Genomic DNA, 19569 nt, shown 5'->3' with positions numbered 1-19569 from the left:
AAATGATTTGATTTATAAAAAAAATCTAAAAACCCTTTTCTGTTTAAAACAAAATTTCATCAGAATCCCAGTAAGGTAATATGAGGATTTGAAAAATCCCAAGAGTTTTTATCATTTCCTTGATTTATTAAAATTTTTACAAGAAAATAAGGGCATAAATCATATAAAACACTTTCTGAGGTTTATAAATCCTAGATAAATTCGTGGATGACCCCTATGGTGAATAATTACCTCTCGGTAAGCTTCATCGATTTTTGTTACTATTTAGTATGATTTTTGGTTTTCTTTTGGTTTAGTCCCAATAAATCATAAAACCACTTTATAAAATGTGAAAATGGTATCTAACAATTTTCTCAGCTCCTACCAGAGGTGTAAGACTCAGAAAAATATTTTCATAATTTTTCATAATGCATACCTTATTTTCCCCGATTTTTATATTTATAATGGACTAAAAACAGAAAAAAATAGTTCTGCTCATCCGAAATTCATGAAAATTTACCAGAACACCTTATAGTACATTCGGATGCTACATAAAAAATTTTATGATTTTTCTATAATGTATGCTGTTTTTCTTCTACTTTCCCAAGATTAAATACACTTAAACCCATTTCTTAATAGAAGAAATGCACAAAAATCATAAAATTGGGTTACACAGTTTAGAAATCCATTTTTATATTTTTTTCCAGCTTAGTAATGTTTAATAACAGTAATAGAAAAAGTTTGGGTAATTTTGGAAACTGTTTTCTATTTATTTCATTTTTTAATAGAATAAATACACAAAAATCATAAAATTGGGTTAAACAGTTTATAAATCCATTTTTATATTTTTCCCAGCTTAATAATCTTCAATAACAGTAATAAAAAAAGTTTGGGTAATTTTGGAAACTGTTTTCTATTTATTTCATTTTTTAATAGAATAAATGCACAAAAATCATAAAATTAGGTTAAACAGTTTAGAAATCCATTTTTATATTTTTCCCAGGTTAATAATGTTTAACAACAGTAATAGAAAAAGTTTGGGTAATTTTGGAAACTGTTTTCTATTTATTTCATATTTTATTAGAATAAATGAACAAAAATCATAAAATTGAGTTAAACATTTTAGAAAACCATTTTTATATTTTCCCAGCTTAAGCATGTCTAATGGCAGTATATTAAAGAGTTTGGGAATTTTTATCCTTGTGATGCTATTTTTCATGAATTTATATTGTTATGAAGGCTTAAAAATTTGGAAAAATAGTTAATCACGTCAAAAATTCAAGGGAAAATTTCTGGAAGACCTCTACTATATTTAGAATAAAATACAAGTTTTGACAATTTTTGGAAACTGTTTGATAATATTTTAGATTTTTAGGAGCTTAAAACACCTTTAAATGTGTTGAAATACCCTCAATTAATATTACAAAAAAAATCTGGAAAATTAATATCCAAAATTGTATTAACCACATGAGTTATAAAATTTCATAATTTCAGAAAAATTGTAACCAATTAATATAAAACCAATATTAGAACAAATTTTTTTTGGCATTTCTCTATATGTAGAGTTTGGTATATTAGCATTAGATTTCGACATAGAAACTCACTAGCGTGTGTTTGATGTCGTAGGATCCCGGTAGTAAGGTGTTGGTGTATTCTGAGGCACCACTTGTACTTACTTGAAACATTGTGAGTATTCACGCACTCCCTTATTTTCGGTTTTTATGTTTTGGGGTGGAAAAGCATGTCCGAAAAGCTATTTATTATTCATTCTATTTAAAAGTGAATTGTATCAAACTTGATTGCTAAATTGTGCTATATTATGCTATGTATGTTTATGCATCTTGAAACATGAGGCCTTATCGTCTTAAGTCCCTTCCCTTATACTTTACTCCAACCATTAACTGTTTGAGCCAATGGTCATTATGGATAGCACTATTAGGAATTGACAACTCCTCACTCGCCCGATTGGTGGAGTGCATGATACCATATAATCTATGGAACGATAAACGTAGACCTTGATAGGGCATCAGTCATAGGCTTGGTTGGGAACTCATTGTTTGCACATATACATACAAACTCGTTTATCAATCATAGCAATCAACTTTGTTTCTCATTATAGTAATAAACTTTGTTTCTCATTAAAGCAATGTACTTGTATTTATGGAAAGTCTTATACCAAATCTTGATTTTATAAACTTGTGAACTCACCAACTATTTTCATAGTCGACGCTCGTTTTACATGCTTTTTCAGGAAATAATTAGTAAGTGGATATAAAGATTCATCATCATAGAGCATGTTGCATCATGTGGAAGTTATTTTACGAAGTTATCTTTTGAACAATGTCATTTTGGAAATTTTGTACTTTGTTTTATTTAAATTATGGGTTGTAAACTTTTAACTATTACTATGGTGATGTATCTTTATCTTTTGCAATGAAACCTTTATCGCTGTCATATCTTGCGTTTCCGCTTTTACGGGGTGTGACAATTATTCTTAAATATCTGCAAAGAACATAGAACATGTTCCTAGGTCTTGGCGGTTGTGATACGTTATGAGTGAGTGGTTACAGTGATGCTAGTTCTCAATTAGACCAGGAAAACTTTTATTTGCAGTCAGGTTGCATAATCTTACTGAGTGGAGAACCGGTTACTTGGAAAAGTTCCAAGCAAGACACATTGGATAATTCCACATGTGAGTTTGAGTACATTGCAGCGAGTGAAACATCGAAAGAAGCAGCTTGGCTGATGAACTTTATCAGAGATCTCGGAGTCGTTCCAACTATTAATGAACCAATGGAACTGTTTTGTGATAATGAAGGCGCGGTTGCTTTGACAAAATAAACAAAGGATCACGATAAATCCAATCATATTGACAGAAAGTACCATTCCATTCGACATCACGAAGAACAAGGACACCTTCTGGTAAAGAGTTTTTCGTCAGAAGATAATGTTGCAGATCCTTTCACAAAGGCTCTGAGCAAGGTCAAACATTACCAGTATGCTATGAGAATAGGCCTAAGAGATGATATTACTTTTAGCAGTTAGATGATATCTTTGAAATTTGTAACAAAATAAATGTAATTGATTTGGTGAAAGAATAATATAGAATTATTTATAAGTAGCGTACTGCCTCATTCAATTATTTAGTCTAGTGTTTATTTTTTCATGTTTACACTTCCTGAGTAATTTAAATTATTCAAACTTCAACAGTCGATCATACTTCTGGAAGTAAGTAGTGAATTAGGATTCTCATGAATTGATTGTAGACTATCGATTGAGGGTAAGACATTGCAATTTAAATTGCTACAATATTCATGAATCCTTTGAAAATAAGGACTTTAAGTAGTGGATAAACCCACACTTAGAGATTACTTCATGTATCTTGACATAAGTAATTCTAAGACGATAATATCTTCTATTCTTAAAGTAGAGATATATAGTTCGTTGTTTACAGATTAGTTATGCATTGGGTTTACTCAAACGCATCTCGTAACTGGATGTTATGAAGGGTAATTTCATGTGTGATTAAATGTGTGAATTGTATGACTATGTAGTCATTGTAATTCGTTCCTTTTCCCCAATAGGAAAAGTGATATCATTGTGCCTATCGATGATTTGAGGTTGACAATATATAGTGTTCGGCCCAACGAGGACTAATTGATGTGTTCAATTTAAAGTCCAATCAAGTCTTTACAAATAGGGAAATCAGGAAACAAAATTTTGGACAATGAGATTGATTTTGATCCATGTCTAGTGTTCATACGATATCTTGAAGAAAAAAGGAATAGCTGATCACTTATCTTAGGGCCAATAGTTGATTTGAATCAGAGTTCAGTAGTGGCTTTGGAAAGCACTCTTTGTTGTTTATTTCAAGGTTTTTACTTGCAATTGTAGTTACAGTTGGAGTTCGAGGTTAATTTGGGTTGCCCTCAAAACTAGTAACAGTTGGAGAAACTGTTGGATTAAGGTGTCTAAGCTAATAACTAAATTGGTATATTCTTGAATTATAATCAAAGTCCTTTTTGGGTTGCCCTCAAAACTAGTAACTAATTAGAATGACAGTTGGAGTTAGAGGTTAATTTGTTACTTTATTATATGAATGATAAACTAATTGGAAATTGAAATATATGATTTATTAATATATTAAATGATTAATATATTATTTGGAAATAATAATGATTAATTGATTAATTATAACTGACTTGGATTTAATTCTAATATTAATTAGAATTAATCAGTCAAAGGACTCTTTGGTTTCCATGGGAGTTTCCTTAAGAAAGTATAAATAGGACACCATGGGTTCCTATTTTCATCCAACCTTTACTTGCTTTCATAGAGCCGAATTTATGCTCTAGTCTCCTCTCTCCTCAAGTCTTCTTGATACTAGGGTTTTGGGTACAAGCCATTAGAGGCATCCATTCCTTTGGTGCTAGCTTTCCAAGATCTAGAAGAAGGATTCTACTTTGATTATTTACATTAATAATCAAATGGTATGTAACCCTAATTTTATGTATGAATTTAAATTTCATAGCCTCTCTCCTAGGGTTTTCTTGATATTCATAGTTAGTTTCTATCAATAGAGAAAACATACATCCTTTCTAGGTTGCATGTGAACTTAAGCGTTTAAGTGTTTTTCCACCACATGTAATTTTTATTTATAACTTAGAAAACCCATCATCATCATGTGTGTTGTCGATGCTCATGGTTTGTATGACGTGGATTAATACTATGTCTTGTAAGATTTTCATTTTTCTAGTTATACACTTTACTTCCTAACAAGTGGTATTAGAGTTTGATATGGAGAAGTTCAATGGTTCAAATAAATGAACCACATAAATACTGTGTCTTGTGAGATTTTGGTTTTTCTAGTTATCGACTTTACTTCCTAACAAGTGGTATCGGTGTTTGATTTGGAGACATTAAATGGTTCAAATGAATTCAGTTTGTGGATGGTGAAGATGAGGCTTTTCTAGTTCGACAAGGATGTGCAGCGAAGTTAGAAGGAGAGGCAAAATTGCCAAAGTACATGGCGGTTGATAAGAAGGTGGACATTCTGAAGAAGGAAATTAGTCCGATTTTGTTGAGTTTAACATTTGAAGTACTGAGGGAGTTTGTGTATCAAATAACTAGTTTTGGGCTCTGGGAGAAACTTTGTGACAAGTACCAGAACAACTATCTGACGAACAGGTTGTATGAAAAGCAAAGGTTGTATAGTCTCAGAATGTCTCAAAGTACCCGATTGAAAGATCATCTGGATAACTTTAATCACATCATCTTGGATCTACAATGGGTTGATGTAAAGATTAAAGATGAAGATCAGGAACTCGTTCTCTTATGTTTTCTTTCGAAATTAAATGAGAATTTCATAGATACCATGCTCTATGGTAGTACAACGATCACTGTGAATGATATGAATGATTCTCTGATGTCCAAGGAACTGAAAAGAAAAGTTTCATTTGGAGAAGAGGGGTATGTTGGGGACAAGATCATCAACCCTACTCAGGATCCCGGATCTTCAAGAACTTTCAGGATCCCCGACATATCTCAAGATCCTGGCTATTATTATAATTATTTACTAAAATTTATGACGGATATATTTCTAGTTTTTTTTATCATATGTGTACAAATGGTCAACATAAGATTCATTCTCAAAGAAGAATCACTTCAACCATACTTAATACTCGGGAATACCAAGTCAAACTACATGTGAATACTCATTTAAGAGGATTTCGGAAATATCAAACTTATTGCTGTCACTACTAGAAAACAACCCTTTAATGACGCGCAAACAATGACGCGCGCTGATAGAGGACGCGCATTTGTTGGTGCCCAAAAAAATAATGTCAGCTCTGGAAAATTTGAAAGATAGAGGGCACACATTTTTGTGCGCCCTAAAATTAGTGTCCAACAAAAAAAATTAAAAACACGGAGGGCACCTATCCTAAAAAGCGCGTCGTGTTACCCTGTCGCTTTATAATTTTAGTCTATTAGCGCCCGTTTTCATTTTTTGGGGGGAATGAAATCCAAAAAATTAAAAACCCCGCTTGCGTCTCCTCCTTCCACGGGAATGCTCACCTCATCAGACTCACCACCATCTCTCTCTCTCTCTCTCTCTCTCTCTCTCTCTACAGTTCCCCTCCATACCACCGCCATGGTCGTCGCAGCTACATCTCACCACCTGCAACCTCAACACAATCGACCATCACCGCCATTCCTACCATCCATCGCCGCTCTACCATCTTCTCCATCACCACCTCTTTCTTGTTCTATGTGAAACCCTAAAATTGGTACCAACAACTAATAGGGTTTGGCGAAAAAGTTGATCTAAGAAAAATCAAAGCAAACGACTTAGAAGATGCTAATTTTGTCGTTAATTCTAAAGATATTTCCTTCGATTCTAACCCTAGTTCGTTCTCCCCCCCCCCCCCCCCCCCCCCCCAACTCTGTTCCTATGGGGTTCACGAAGCGTGGTTTATACATCAAGGGTTTATGAATTTCGAGTATTATGCACACAAATGTCAGACGAAATATGGTCAACCGGCTCAAATATGGTCGGATTCCAGTTCTTAAGGCCCTCAACTCCGATTGACATGTGATCAAGGCTGGAAGAATTATCGACTTCTTCAAATAAATGTTATCGTCTTCCTATATCAATCTGTTTTCGTCTATGCTCAACATTCCAAGGTACAACTCTCTTTTAAACTCCAATATCAGCATCTCTTCATTTACTTTGACGAATTGGTGATTCTTTCTCTCCTAATCTTTCCTTCATCTGATTGTAATTAGTTGTGTGTAGTAATTTCTATTGGCTTGAAGTTTTCCACGAATTCTCATCATCGCATTCGACTTCATCACTCCCAGGAATTATTTTTTCTAAATTCATCTCTTTACTTACCTGATTGTGTTATCTACTTGTTGGTGGGATTTCTATCAGTTTCAATTTTAATTTAAGGTGAACTGATCAAGTGCACGTGAGGTGTTTGATGAAATGCTCAAGTGAGTGTAGACAATAATTTCTTTCATCTTTTGGCTATGTAAAGATGGAGGTAATAAGATGGGTAAGGATGGAAAAGTTGACATGTTGTGACATCAGGGAGAACAGGGTGCTGCAATTCAAATAATCGATGCCAACACTGGAAATGTTGTGACATCAGGGCCAAAACTGTCAATCAAACTAGATGTTGTTTTGAATTGCTTATGAATGTTGGAATCAACTTGAAGTTTCTGAATATGTTGATGAGATTTATCAGCATTATTGGGTTACTGAAGTGAGTTTACCACCATATCTTTTGAGGGCATTTCCGTCTTTTATGCATACGAGAGTCAATAGTCACAGTCACAGTAAGTAACAGACATTGTTTTGAATTGCTTATGAATGCAGGCACATCATCAGTCACTGAAGAATTACATGGAGATCCAAACAGACATCACAGCTCAAATGTGGGGGATTCTGATAAATTTGCTCATAGAAGTAAGTACATAATTTCCCTTATTCTTTATGTACCTCTTTCAAAGCACAAGTTACTAATAGGTTTTGCTTCTGGTTTTTTTTTACAGTTATAGGTATATTTGAAATTTGATTTGATGCAATTATTCGGTCTCACATTACTTTTGTTAGCATCCAAATATGAATATTTTTGGCATCCACAGGTAAATGTTGCTATTGAATTAATTAATTTACATATTTCTTGTTTTTGTTTTTGTATTTATAGTTTTATATTGTGTGTTTGTATCTTTTCTAGGTTATGAAATTAATTAGCATCTGAACAGAGTTATATATACAAGCGATCAAATGCTCAAAATGGTACACCTATTAAAAAAAACAAATTAACCATATAATTGTATTTTCACTGATTGTTATAGTTTTTTTTTTTTTTTTTTTTTTTTTTTTAATTTATCAGGAGACAACAATTTTACATAGACAATCCCACAATGACTCCACCACTGGCAAAGTGATTGAGTTGGACCCCAATAAGACTCTTACTATGAGAAGAGTTGTCACAAAACAGACCATCGGCAAAGAGTTGCTCTACAGTTTCATCTTGTTCACTAATACAATGCTGGAACGTTTCCAATTGGCTATCATTTTTGGCTTCAACAAATACAACTCCCTCATCGTTACAATCAACATAAGGTGCTGTGGCAGTTTGTAACCTTCCTGCAAAGGGGTAGTAACGTGCTAGGCTCTGTGACAACGATTTCTTCATCTTCTGGGCTTTATCATGAGCAGATAAATTGTTGTTGTCATTGTTTGAGTAGTAGAGAATCAGTGGCATGTACGTGTGTTGGGCTAATTTATCAATTGAGGAAAGATTATAAGTGTGTAGATGAGAAGGCGTTACACAGGAAGGCTTAATTGTTTCTCGAGAGATAATGGTGTGAAGTTGCCTTCTTCCTAATCGTAGGAGCTTCCCTATCATCCTGGTTTAATGGCTTCGTCAAACACCAAGGTAACACTTTGTTTTAGCGTTGAATCATTATATATATATATATATATATATATATATATATATATATATATATATATATATATATACCTGGTTACATGGTCAAGAGTGCCACCCCATTCTTTCAAATGAATGGAAAGTGTATATATTTAAAACTCAACAATGGTAATAATAATAATAATAATAATAATAATAATAGAAACATAATATGATTAATAAATTATAATCCGAGATTTATCTAAAAAAAGCTCTTATTTCTTTTGGTAATTAAAGGAATTAGCCATAAGGAGTCTGTTGATCCCTCCAACATCATGCCTTTTGTACAAGTATATTCTCTTACTCTTACTCTTTTCTTTTTATATGTTTATATGTTTATATGTTTATAAGTTATAACCATTTTTTATTATTTATAAAATAATGTTTTGGATATTTAGGAAGCTCTTGATGGAATTGAGTTTGCTAGAGGTGATCCAAATTCAACATGGGGATCTGTTAGAGCTGTTATGGGACACCCAAAGCCTTTTGATTTGAAATATGTTGCTATTGGAAATGAGGATTGTTGGCTTAAAAATTATCGTGGTATGCATCTTGAGGGCATTTTCGTCTTTTCCTGGAAATTAATCTAATATATATGCACTTATTTATGAAACAGCAAATTACCTTCAGTTTTATGCTGCAATTCAAAAAGCTTATCCCGATATTAAAATGATATCCAATTGTGATGGATCAAATGGTCCATTGGATCACCCTGCTGATATGTATGATTTTCATGTAAGATTCTAAAGTCAAAGTCAAACTTGTTTTATATTTTATATATAAAAGTTCAAATGATATTTATTTTCTAATGATCGGTTTATTATTATTATTATTATTTTAGATTTACGCAAATGCAAGCACTGTATTTTCTATGGCTAATACCTTCGATCATACATCACGTGTTGGCCCAAAGGTTTGTTAATTGTTAATTTTTAATTGTTAATTGTAAAATGTAAATCAATTAATCATGTGAAAATTAATTATTTTATTTATTTCAGGCATTTATGAGCGAGTATGCTGTGACAGGAAATGACGCTGGTTCTGGAAGTCTTTTAGGAGCTCTCGCTGAAGCTGGATTCCTTATTGGTGTAGAAAAGAACAGGTTCTTTGACTTTGACTTTGACTGATTTTGACTTCTAACGAGATTGTTATTTGCAGCGATGTTGTTGAAATGGCGAGTTATGCACCTTTGTTCGTGAACACCAACGATAGGCGGTATGACTTTTATTCAATCTATGTGAAAAAGACATAAATACCCTTCTCATGGTAAATGATGGGAAGTATTTTATTTTGTTAAGGTGGATGCCGGATGCAATAGTTTTTGCTCTGTATGTTGAACTTTCACCAGGCATTTAGGGACTCCTCATTGCAGGATTCTAAGAAAGCATCTGAAGCTAAAGATGCTGAGGTATGCATTTTCCCTTCAAATAATCAAAGCCTTTTTTTTTTCTTTTAGTATTAATATGGAACATAAGCTTTTTTTTTCAGGTTCTTTCTGAAGCTAAGAAAATAACTGGTGCTCCTGCTGATACCGCATCACCTTCTAGTATGCAGGTGGTTGCAGGTGGAGGTGGAGGTGCTGCACTGAGATGTTGTACAAATCAGGTAAAAAAAAACCAAACAGGGACTTAATACTTAACTGTCTGTTGTTGATGGTCATACCTTTCTTGATGAAAAAAAGTCAACTTTGTTTATATGCCTACTTATATGACCTTGGATGAGCTTTTGGAAAGTAAGGGTAAGATGGTCATTTAGTGTAGTTAATATATTACATGACTTTTAGGGATTGGGACAAGGATGATAACAGAAAAAAAGACTATTCTGCCCCTTTAGTAATATATTGAAACAATTATACATTTCTTTTATGGTCTGGTAGTTTCAGCTCTTTACTTTTAAAGAATTACATTTCAAAAAATTGTGGTCTAGCAGTTTTCTTAAGGCAAGTTGTTATTTTGGCTACTGAAATTAAGCACAAGGTACAACCAACATTCAAGATTCATATTTCAGATCAGATCACAAATTCACAATATATTTATGTGTCTTTGTTATACATACAGATTAGGAAGGTAGATCCGACTTTGGACATGGAGGCTGATGAAGGAGACAATCACACACATATTCCAGTAAGAAACAATAGAGTTGGATGATTATTTGTTAGTTTTATAGGAATGTAACCCATGTTAACAATGTATTATTTTTGTTTAACATTTGTATGATTATTTGTATGACATTATAATTTGTGCAATTTATTTTATTTTTTGTGTATGAAATTTTATTCTATATTATGCAATGGATTGTATTTTTTGTAGATGGTATTTTATTTCTATTATGAGACATGAAATGCAAATTTAATTTAAAAATTAATAATAATATAAATATTTTTTTTTTAACATTTAAATTTACAATACGCAAAAATGTGTGTCATCTTCGTTTATGACATGGCCTTTCTTGACAGGGGTTTTAATGATACACAATGCGTGTCATAAATGTGCGTCATAAATGCGCGTCGTCTATAGACGATGCGCAAAAGCGTGTCATCTCTCGTTATGACAGGGCCTTTCTTGACACGCATTTGCGCGTCGTCTAAGCGTTTTACGACACGCATTGCGCGTCGTAAAAGGCTGTTTTTCTAGTAGTGTGTGTAGACTAGACTATAAATACACCTATAATATGAACACTACATACACGAGCAGCTCATCTACAACATTTATAGTTACGTTCATGCTATTCCACTATACTTAACAGTTCATATCAATAAAAATAACAAGGCATGTGATAATTATCAACTCCCAAGTTTTTATGTTGGATATCCAATCAAGCATTAAGGGCTTTCGTTGTAAACTGTGTCGCCTACTATTGATTTTCTCACTTTTTTTTATTACAACATCATAGCCTGTCATAAAAATTTGGCTGATTTACATTTGACTAATTTTTTACCAAAACAATTTGGCACCCACCATAGGTTCGTGGTGTTCATAATCCTAAAAAATAATGTCTTCACAACCAACCCTTTCTTCCTCCTATGTTCCTCTAAAATATCTTCCACCCCCTCTTAGCGAGCTACCTAGTCAAAGGAAAACTTCTACTGTGCCAAAAAAGAATACTCCTCCAGTTGCTCAAGGTTCCTCCTACCTCGGTCTTTAATAAGGAACTCTTCTCCATGATGAAGACGTTGCCACATCAGGTGACACAATAGGATCCTCCTACCTCGGTCTCTAATAATGAACTCTTTTCCATGATAAAGACATTGACACAGCAAGTGGAAAGAATAAGAGAAGAGATCCAGAAATCTCAGGAGATGACACCTTCAATCTAACAACCGAGAATCCTGAATTTCGACAATCTAGAATCCCTGGGGAAACACCAGGAATCGACAATTTTGAGATCCGTCGCTACCTCAATAAGTAGAACAATCCCAAACATCCAAACTCCTATGACCCAGGATCTTGATGAAACCTTTAATACTCCTAATAACAAAATACTAGTAACTTCTTTAATAGTAACACTATCAATACTAACTCTATGGATCTTGATGCAGGAATAAGTCCAACTATGGCCAAAGAACTCCAACAACTAAGGCAAATGATCTCAAGTGTACCGGGGATAGTCCAACCTATACCTGAAGTATCTCCCACCAGTCACAAGATCTAGAGATTTACTCATGCGATAGTTGAAACTAAAATCCCCAAAGTGTTTCCAAACTCCCAGCAGGAAACCTTATGATGAGACTACGGATCCAGAAGAACATGTTGCTCAATATAGGGAAATAATGGAGATCATCCCAATTCAATCACACTTGATGGAATCTTGCTTATGCAAGGGTTTGGTTCGACCCTCACATGATCAACCTTAAAATGGCTACTTAATATTCCTCCATACTCTATTACTTCATTGGCACATTTAGTTAATCTTTTTAACAATAAATTTTCTTGTAGCAGAACATTTGAAAAGATCACTAGCGATCTTTATCAAGTAATCCATGATCCTAAGGAATCCCTTAGGGACTTTGTGAATAGGTTTGGCATGGAAGCCTTGACTATCCCCAACATTAATATGGAAACTGCCATAGAAGCCTTCAAAATGGGTCTTAAGAATGACTCCCCTTTTTACGAAGACCTTGTAATGACTCCAAGAAAATGAATGGACGGAGTTAGGAATAAAGCATTAAGGTTTATCAGGTTGGAAGAGGACAAAGAGATCCAGAAGAGGAGCAACCCTCCTAACTCATACGATAACCCCAATAGGAAGGCCGAGTCCTAAGTCCAAAGATCCTATAAGTCAAAAACTTATTCCAAACCTGATCATCATATCGTTAATGCCCTTCAGGATGCAGGAGAGGAAGATGAATTTCCCAAGATCACTGATTACTAATTTTAAGTGGATGTTTCATATATAATCTATGCCATGAAAGATCTTGACGACAAAGCAAGGTGGCCAAAGAAAAGATAAAAGTCCACCAGCTAGAAGGATAACTCTATGTGGTGTGCATACTATGAAGACTTTATCCATGTTATAGAGAATTGAATTATTCCTAGGAAGGAGATCAGCTACCTCCTAAACAAACGATAATTCAAAGAGATCCTAGGAAGAAAAAACAAAAGATCCAGAGAGAAAGATCAGGATCCACTTATGATCCTAGAAAATATATGATCCCCTCCTACAAACGCCAAAGTAATTAATGTTATCTTGTAGGAGTTTCTGAAATTTACAAAACTTCTTATTGTGCAGCAAAAAGGTATGCCAAGGTGTCTAATGTTGGATAAAGTGTCTAAGTCCATAACATTATTTGAGATTCACTTGACCCGACCCGACATGGTCCATTTGGGTTGCACTTCACCCGAACAATTTGTATGGATAATCTTTTGAGAATAGTATGTTCATGATTTATTAATATATTATAAGTTATAATATATTAATACGAAATCATATTATTTAATTAGTATTGATCATAAATTAATTTAGAATTAATTTGGTGATAAAAAAGGTGACTAATTAAATATGGGCTCTTGTATTTTATGTAGTGTGGGCTAATACTCATTTGGAATGGGCTTGGCATGCGTGGGAGTCCATGGATAGTCCATGGAGCTTTTAACCCATGGATCCTTGGAAAGGAAGAGTCATGGGTATTAGGGTTTACATGGATGTAACACTAATCCTCCACACTATATAAAGGAGCTTATGATGCTTGAAATGACACTAGTTGTGTGTGAACAAGAGTGGTGGCCGAATTTCTACAGCACATATATTATTCTCTCATGTTTCCAAAGTTTGTGGTGATTTGTGATTCCACTTGAGGCATTCACACTATTGGTGCTAGGCTCTCAAACTCCAAGCAATCAATCACTATCAAAAAGTATGTCATTCTTCTAGTGTATTATGATTCTAGTTTTGCATGCTATGCTAGTTAGGATGTAAACCTTAGAAATTCTTATTTGCATGTATTTTAGAGAAAACATAGATCCAACGTTATTAAGGTTGCATGTACACCTTAGGAGTGTTAGAATGCTCAAAACCCAACAGTGGTATTAGAGCCTAGGCTTGTTTTCTTGAATACTTGATGCAAATTGCTGAAAAATGTCGAAAAACTGCATTCTGCCCACCTGACTCGCCGAGTCCCTCATGGAACTCGCCGAGTTCATGCATATCTTCAACCAACTGGCCGAGTCAGTTCATGCACTCGACGAGTTGGCAGGCCTGAGTGCAGATTTTCGAGTTTTGATGCTGGAATTGGTCTAGAATCATTACCTTAAACTGTTTTGGACTTGTAAAACCTGTTTTTGATGTGGTAATGATTGTGGTGAACCAATTTCAAAGTTATAATCAAAGTTTCAAGTTTGTATATGTTTATATGATTCTTGGAAGTTGTTGATTATGAATGTTCATGAACTTATCAGTTTTGGTAGATCATAGGAATTATGTGCAAATTGTTTGATAGTATAATTCTTTATCTTTATAACATTGAATGGACTCAATAACTTGTCCTCAAGTTATGGAATTCCAAAATTTTTTCTTTAAAAGAAGTTATAAGTTACACTTTTGAAGAGTTTTTCACATAAATGGTTTTATGGACTCCATAACTTGTCCTCAAGTTATGGATGTCCAAGAGTCTCTTCATTAAAAGTTTCTTTAAGCCTTAATTAAAAATCTTAAGTTATGAATATCCAAAAGTTTTTGAATTGTTCAAAACTTGTCCTCAAGTTTTGGAATTTGTAAAGTCTCACACAAACTTTAATTCCATACCCCAGAGTTTTAAAAGTTAAAATTCAACCCTTATACTATTATAAGATTAATGGTTAATATTTATATATATGTATAAGATCAAGTTGTTTTACCGTTAGTAGGCCTCATTCACAAAGCCGGTCTATAAGGGGGGTATAAGGTTGTTGCCTATAAAATGGAAGCTTAATGGGTGTCCACTCTCACCCACCGCTTCCTTGATCGGTGGAGGGTCGTTAGCCGAACGGTTAGGACAATGACTTTAATTCTCATTAAAAGTATAATGATTATTATAAAGTAACTAAATATTTTTTTAAAAATTCCCAATCTTAGTTACTTTAGGAAAATGTGAATTTGGTGCTAACCCATGAAATTTACACTTTGTACCTTACCAAGTCGTTGGTGGAGCGTGTGTGGTTAACCGGCACACTAACTTCGACTAGTAAGGATGGAAAAGGGTGAATTACAGTTTATCATAGATCGGTGGAGCGCGTGTGGTTAACCGACACTTTGATTAGGTGATAATATTAAGGGTACCAAGTGAATTTGCATGGTTAATCACACCTTGTTTTGTGATCCTCGGCATCCCAGTCACAAAATTTGAGAGGGAAAAATCGAGATTGAAACAAGCCATTGAAAAGTTTAGTGAATCTCAAAAGATCTAGGAGTTTCAAATCCAATTAAAACCTAATAATTTATTTCGTTTTTCATGGTGGAAATTGGTGAATCGTCATTCACCTACCTTCAAATATTTTATAAGCTTGGATTACGACATCCCTCTTCCAAGTTATAAAATATTGTGTTGGGTCCTAGCCTCAATATTTAATATTGGGTGTTATATTAAGGATTTTAAATCAACTAACTTGAATCTCTCCATTGTAGATGTCTGGTTCAGACAAGTATGATCTTCCCAAATCTCTTGGAACAAGCTTTCCTCTTGAAGATGATGTCCCACAACATCATGCTTCATTTCCTCCACCTCCTCCAATTACTCTCCCCGACTCACAAGCTCAAAGACTTGAAAAGTTCAAACTCACTCAAGTCCTATTGGATAGTAAACACAAGGATGGAAAGCCAGTGCATGCACATGTTTTGGAGATGAAGGCACATATTTACAGGCTAAGGATGATGGGTGTCGGGTTCCAAAGAAAGTTGGCTATTGACTGGGTTCTTCAGTCACTTCCTGATTAATATAGTGATTTTGTTAAAAACTACTATCTGATAGATCTCGACATGATCCTAATAGATCTTACCTATTTGCTAATTGTTGCTGAATCAGCAATGATTTGGCGTAATGGTCAAGCAACTTTGATTGGAAGGTCTGTCTCCCAAGCTGACATGGACATCCCAGAAATGATTCCTTCTCCTAAAGGGAAGGAATTGGCCATGGTCAAAAGTCATGATCATAAGAGAAAGGCCATTTTTTGAGACTGCTCTATGTGCTGGCTCAGATGAGCCTGTGTGTTTCTATTTCCATGAAAAGGGACATTGGAATCGAAGTTGCCCTGACTACCTGAGATCTTTAGTTAGAATGTATGGTTCTGCTTCAGGTAAGTCCACTATCTAACTCTGTGAAGTTCCTAATTGTTGATTCTTAATACATGATGTGAATAGGTTGCATTTTGATGTTTTGCAGGATCAAGCAAAGGGAAGGAAGTTTAAAAGAAGAGTATGCTGAATCTAATCGCGATGATGGATTTCAATCACATGGTTCGAAGATCGGATTCTTGAGCTACTACTTAGGAGTTATGATAGATTGCTAGGAAATAAGTAATAGCATAGTTTCCATTTAAAGTTGCATTATAAGGAAAAGTTTTTCCGTATTTTATAAATAAATAAAATTTTTGTTTTACTTTATTTTATATCTCCTTGCAATGGCATTTATGGAAAGTTAATGTTTGTATGTTTCTAGCAATAATGAATTTGATTCTTTCATCTGTGGTAGTGTCTAAATTTACCAAATAAGGAAAGATTCTCATCACCCAAGTTTCAATTGGACCGAAACTTGGAATCATGCAGGTTGTATTGCGTGATGAATGAGAATTTACATTTTTGGAAAGTTAAGACTAATTCCCTGACCACATGTTTATGTGAGTCAGGTGAAAGACTAAAGGATCAAGTACACTGGGTGTGTGCTGGTCAAGGTCCACCACAAAGGTCGATTCGTCATGATTTACTAAAGATTAGTAAATATGGTTATACTTACAAGTTAAGTATGATTCTGTAACATTGGAAGAGTTTCAATGTATGACAGAACGAGTGGGAAAGAATCAAATTAGGCAGAAAGATAAAAGTTTCTCAAATCTGAAAAGATGGGAGACTACTTTAGTGTCATGTTTAATGATCAGCTTAATGATTATGGAACCATATCACAATTTGATCCTCTAAGGACATCTTAGTGCATTCATATGGATAAGAAGAGGAGTTATGAATTGTTGGAATGGTTAAAATCAAGAAGGTGTATCACACTTCGTTCCAAAACAACTCTTAGAGTCATACTCCAAGATTGTAACCATGAGTGAAATAAAGGAAGGTTTAAAACACTTATCAGATGTAGTAAAATGTTTTCTACTCTTTAACATTTGAAATTGGTAAGTTGTGATGTCTTGGATTAGACAAAGACCAACTATGACTGATTGTGTGAAGTGTTTTGTCTTGATAAGAATCCACACTAACACTTGAATATTTGTTTGTTTGACAACGAATGGTTCTTGACAAAGAGAAACTTATATGTCAAGAGGACAGTGGGAGTCTTAAAGGTCTTGAAAGGTTCAAGAGCTAATCAAGGATAAAACCTAAAGTTTATCACTAGCACACGACTTGAGGTTTGTAACCTATCGTGTTGACATAATTCTTGTTTTTGTGCCTATTCCGGTAAAGTTGATTATGTATGTGAGTTCTGTGAGTTCTCAATTGTGTGGATAACAATTTGGAAGCAATGGTGGGCCCTTGGGCTACCAAGAGGCAAGAAATTAAGATTGAACAAGTTCAATCCATATGGTTTTGAGTTTGTCACTAACCTTGTCTTGTGATTACGGTTTTGACAAATTCACATGGATAGGAACACATACACCATAAAATCTAAGTGTCATAATGTTTCTTTCTGATTCATGAAAATGATGGTGAGGAAACGCTTTCACTAAGTAGATTTTAAGTAGATAGCAATTGTGATATTTGCATTCTCAAAGTCGTTAATGGAGCGTATGTGGTTAACCGGCACACTAACATGGACTTGTGAGAAATGGAAAAAAGTTCTAAACATTATGATTACGGCATCCCTCTTCATAATTGTTTAGACACACATGTGAGCTATCTAAGGAAAGATATATGAGTCTGAGAAGCTTAGATAAAGTTTTGTCGAAGCATCTCGTATCAATAAATTTGAACTTTGGTATTGAAAGTCAATAAAGTATTGATTTCTAGAAGTCGATTTCTGAGTACATGTCAAAGCTAGTGGGAGCATAATTGTTGTGCTAAATAATTATTATGCTAGTGGGAGCATAATCAATTATGATAAGTAGTATTAATTATAGACAACAAAAGTTTTGCTTGGAAAAAATTGTTTTGCTATGATTAAGGGAGAGGAGATTATACTTCATTTCAATCCTAAAAGTTTAGATTGGGATTTCAATCATCTTTAGTCAAGGATATATATATGAATTTTATGTTGGAATGGTTCAACATAAGGGAATTCTATATATATTGTGTTCTAAAATTCGATTATGATTACGACTTCCCTCTTCATAGTCGATTTTTGAAAACATGGCAAAAAAAATATTGTAGCAAAAGACTGATCTAGTATCAGGTCTTTATGTGAGACATCATGAATCGTGTCCCATATGCTTCGGGTATAGGATCGATCACTTGTGCTATAATATTTATCCGTTCTAAATTTTTCAAAAATGCTTAGTGCATTGAGAGGGAAAAAGGAATAGAACCGAATATGACTGAAATGATTAAGCGATTGTCGAGAACAAATCTGAGGTTCACCAAAGATTGGTTGTTTAGGGACAGTTGGAAGTATAGTGTTAAATTTTGGAAGGACCATATGGATATATTCTGAAAAGAGGTAGCCTTTGTTCAGATATGATAATCAAAATGGGATAATGGAAATTTTCCATAATGGGAGTTGGATATTAAGAATCTATGAGAAAGTTAGAAACTTTTATGTAAGAAGGATGTTCAAATCAATGTACTTTGAATATGAGACTTCGTTTCCAGGGAATTGATCTCCTTTGGAATACTCTGTAATGACTGTTGACAAGTTTTTGTGACTTTTGTGCATAGTCATTGCAAGAGGAACAATGCATATGAGTTTAAAATCTAACAGATTACAGTAAATGACAAGAATTTGATATTCTTACATTTACGGTAAGGATTTGGGATTGTGAAATGAGTATCATTGGAATCGTGTTCAATTGATCTACTTCACAAAGTATGGATCATAGAAAAACATAGTTTTCATACTTGAAGTATGGCATGACTATTGTTTAGAAAACATAGTGTAAATGCTTGGAGCATGGGACAACTATTACTTTAATTCAAGTGTTAAGTTGATAAATCGAAGAGAGAATAATGTGGAATCCATATGGTGATGAATAAAAGGTGTTTTATTTATATTCATAAGTGAGACCATATTGGATTCAATTATTTTTGTGTTTCACTTTGCATGTTTTGACTTCCATAATAACTAGGTTATTCTTTCCGGATGATTAAGTTATTCAAACTTCAATAGTCGATCATGATGGGTTTTTGAGCATTCTAACACTCCTATGGTGTACATGCAACCCTAGAAACCTTGGATCTATGTTTGACTATGATACATGCAAATAATTATTTTTCCAAGGTTCTTATCCTATCTAGCATGGCATGGGGAACTTGAATCAAATAA

General features: G+C 34.0%; 1 protein-coding gene across 1 annotated transcript; it reads left to right on the top strand.

The window, feature by feature from the left end:
* The first annotated feature begins 8345 nt into the window (after positions 1 to 8345).
* Positions 8346 to 10698, top strand: LOC145116488 (alpha-L-arabinofuranosidase 1-like). Its single transcript, XM_079052828.1, has 10 exons — positions 8346 to 8429; positions 8700 to 8752; positions 8861 to 9005; positions 9079 to 9197; positions 9304 to 9375; positions 9461 to 9564; positions 9621 to 9677; positions 9761 to 9870; positions 9951 to 10067; positions 10520 to 10698. Exons 2-8 carry the CDS (start codon positions 8738 to 8740, stop codon positions 9816 to 9818), a joined length of 570 nt encoding a protein of 189 aa, XP_078908954.1. The 5' UTR covers positions 8346 to 8429; positions 8700 to 8737; the 3' UTR covers positions 9819 to 9870; positions 9951 to 10067; positions 10520 to 10698.
* Positions 10699 to 19569: the final 8871 nt, after the last annotated feature.

This window comes from Lactuca virosa, chromosome 5 (assembly GCF_052849685.1).
Source record: "Lactuca virosa cultivar CGN04683 chromosome 5, Lactuca_virosa_CGN04683_v6, whole genome shotgun sequence".
NCBI lineage: Eukaryota > Viridiplantae > Streptophyta > Magnoliopsida > Asterales > Asteraceae > Lactuca > Lactuca virosa.
This window is presented reverse-complemented; position numbering and strand designations above follow the sequence as displayed.

Coding starts and splice junctions, on each gene's coding strand:
- LOC145116488 (XM_079052828.1), top strand. Junction 9,006..9,078: donor TTGGCTTAAAAATTATCGTG/GTATGCATCTTG, acceptor TTTATGAAACAG/CAAATTACCTTCAGTTTTAT. Junction 9,198..9,303: donor CTGATATGTATGATTTTCAT/GTAAGATTCTAA, acceptor TTATTATTTTAG/ATTTACGCAAATGCAAGCAC.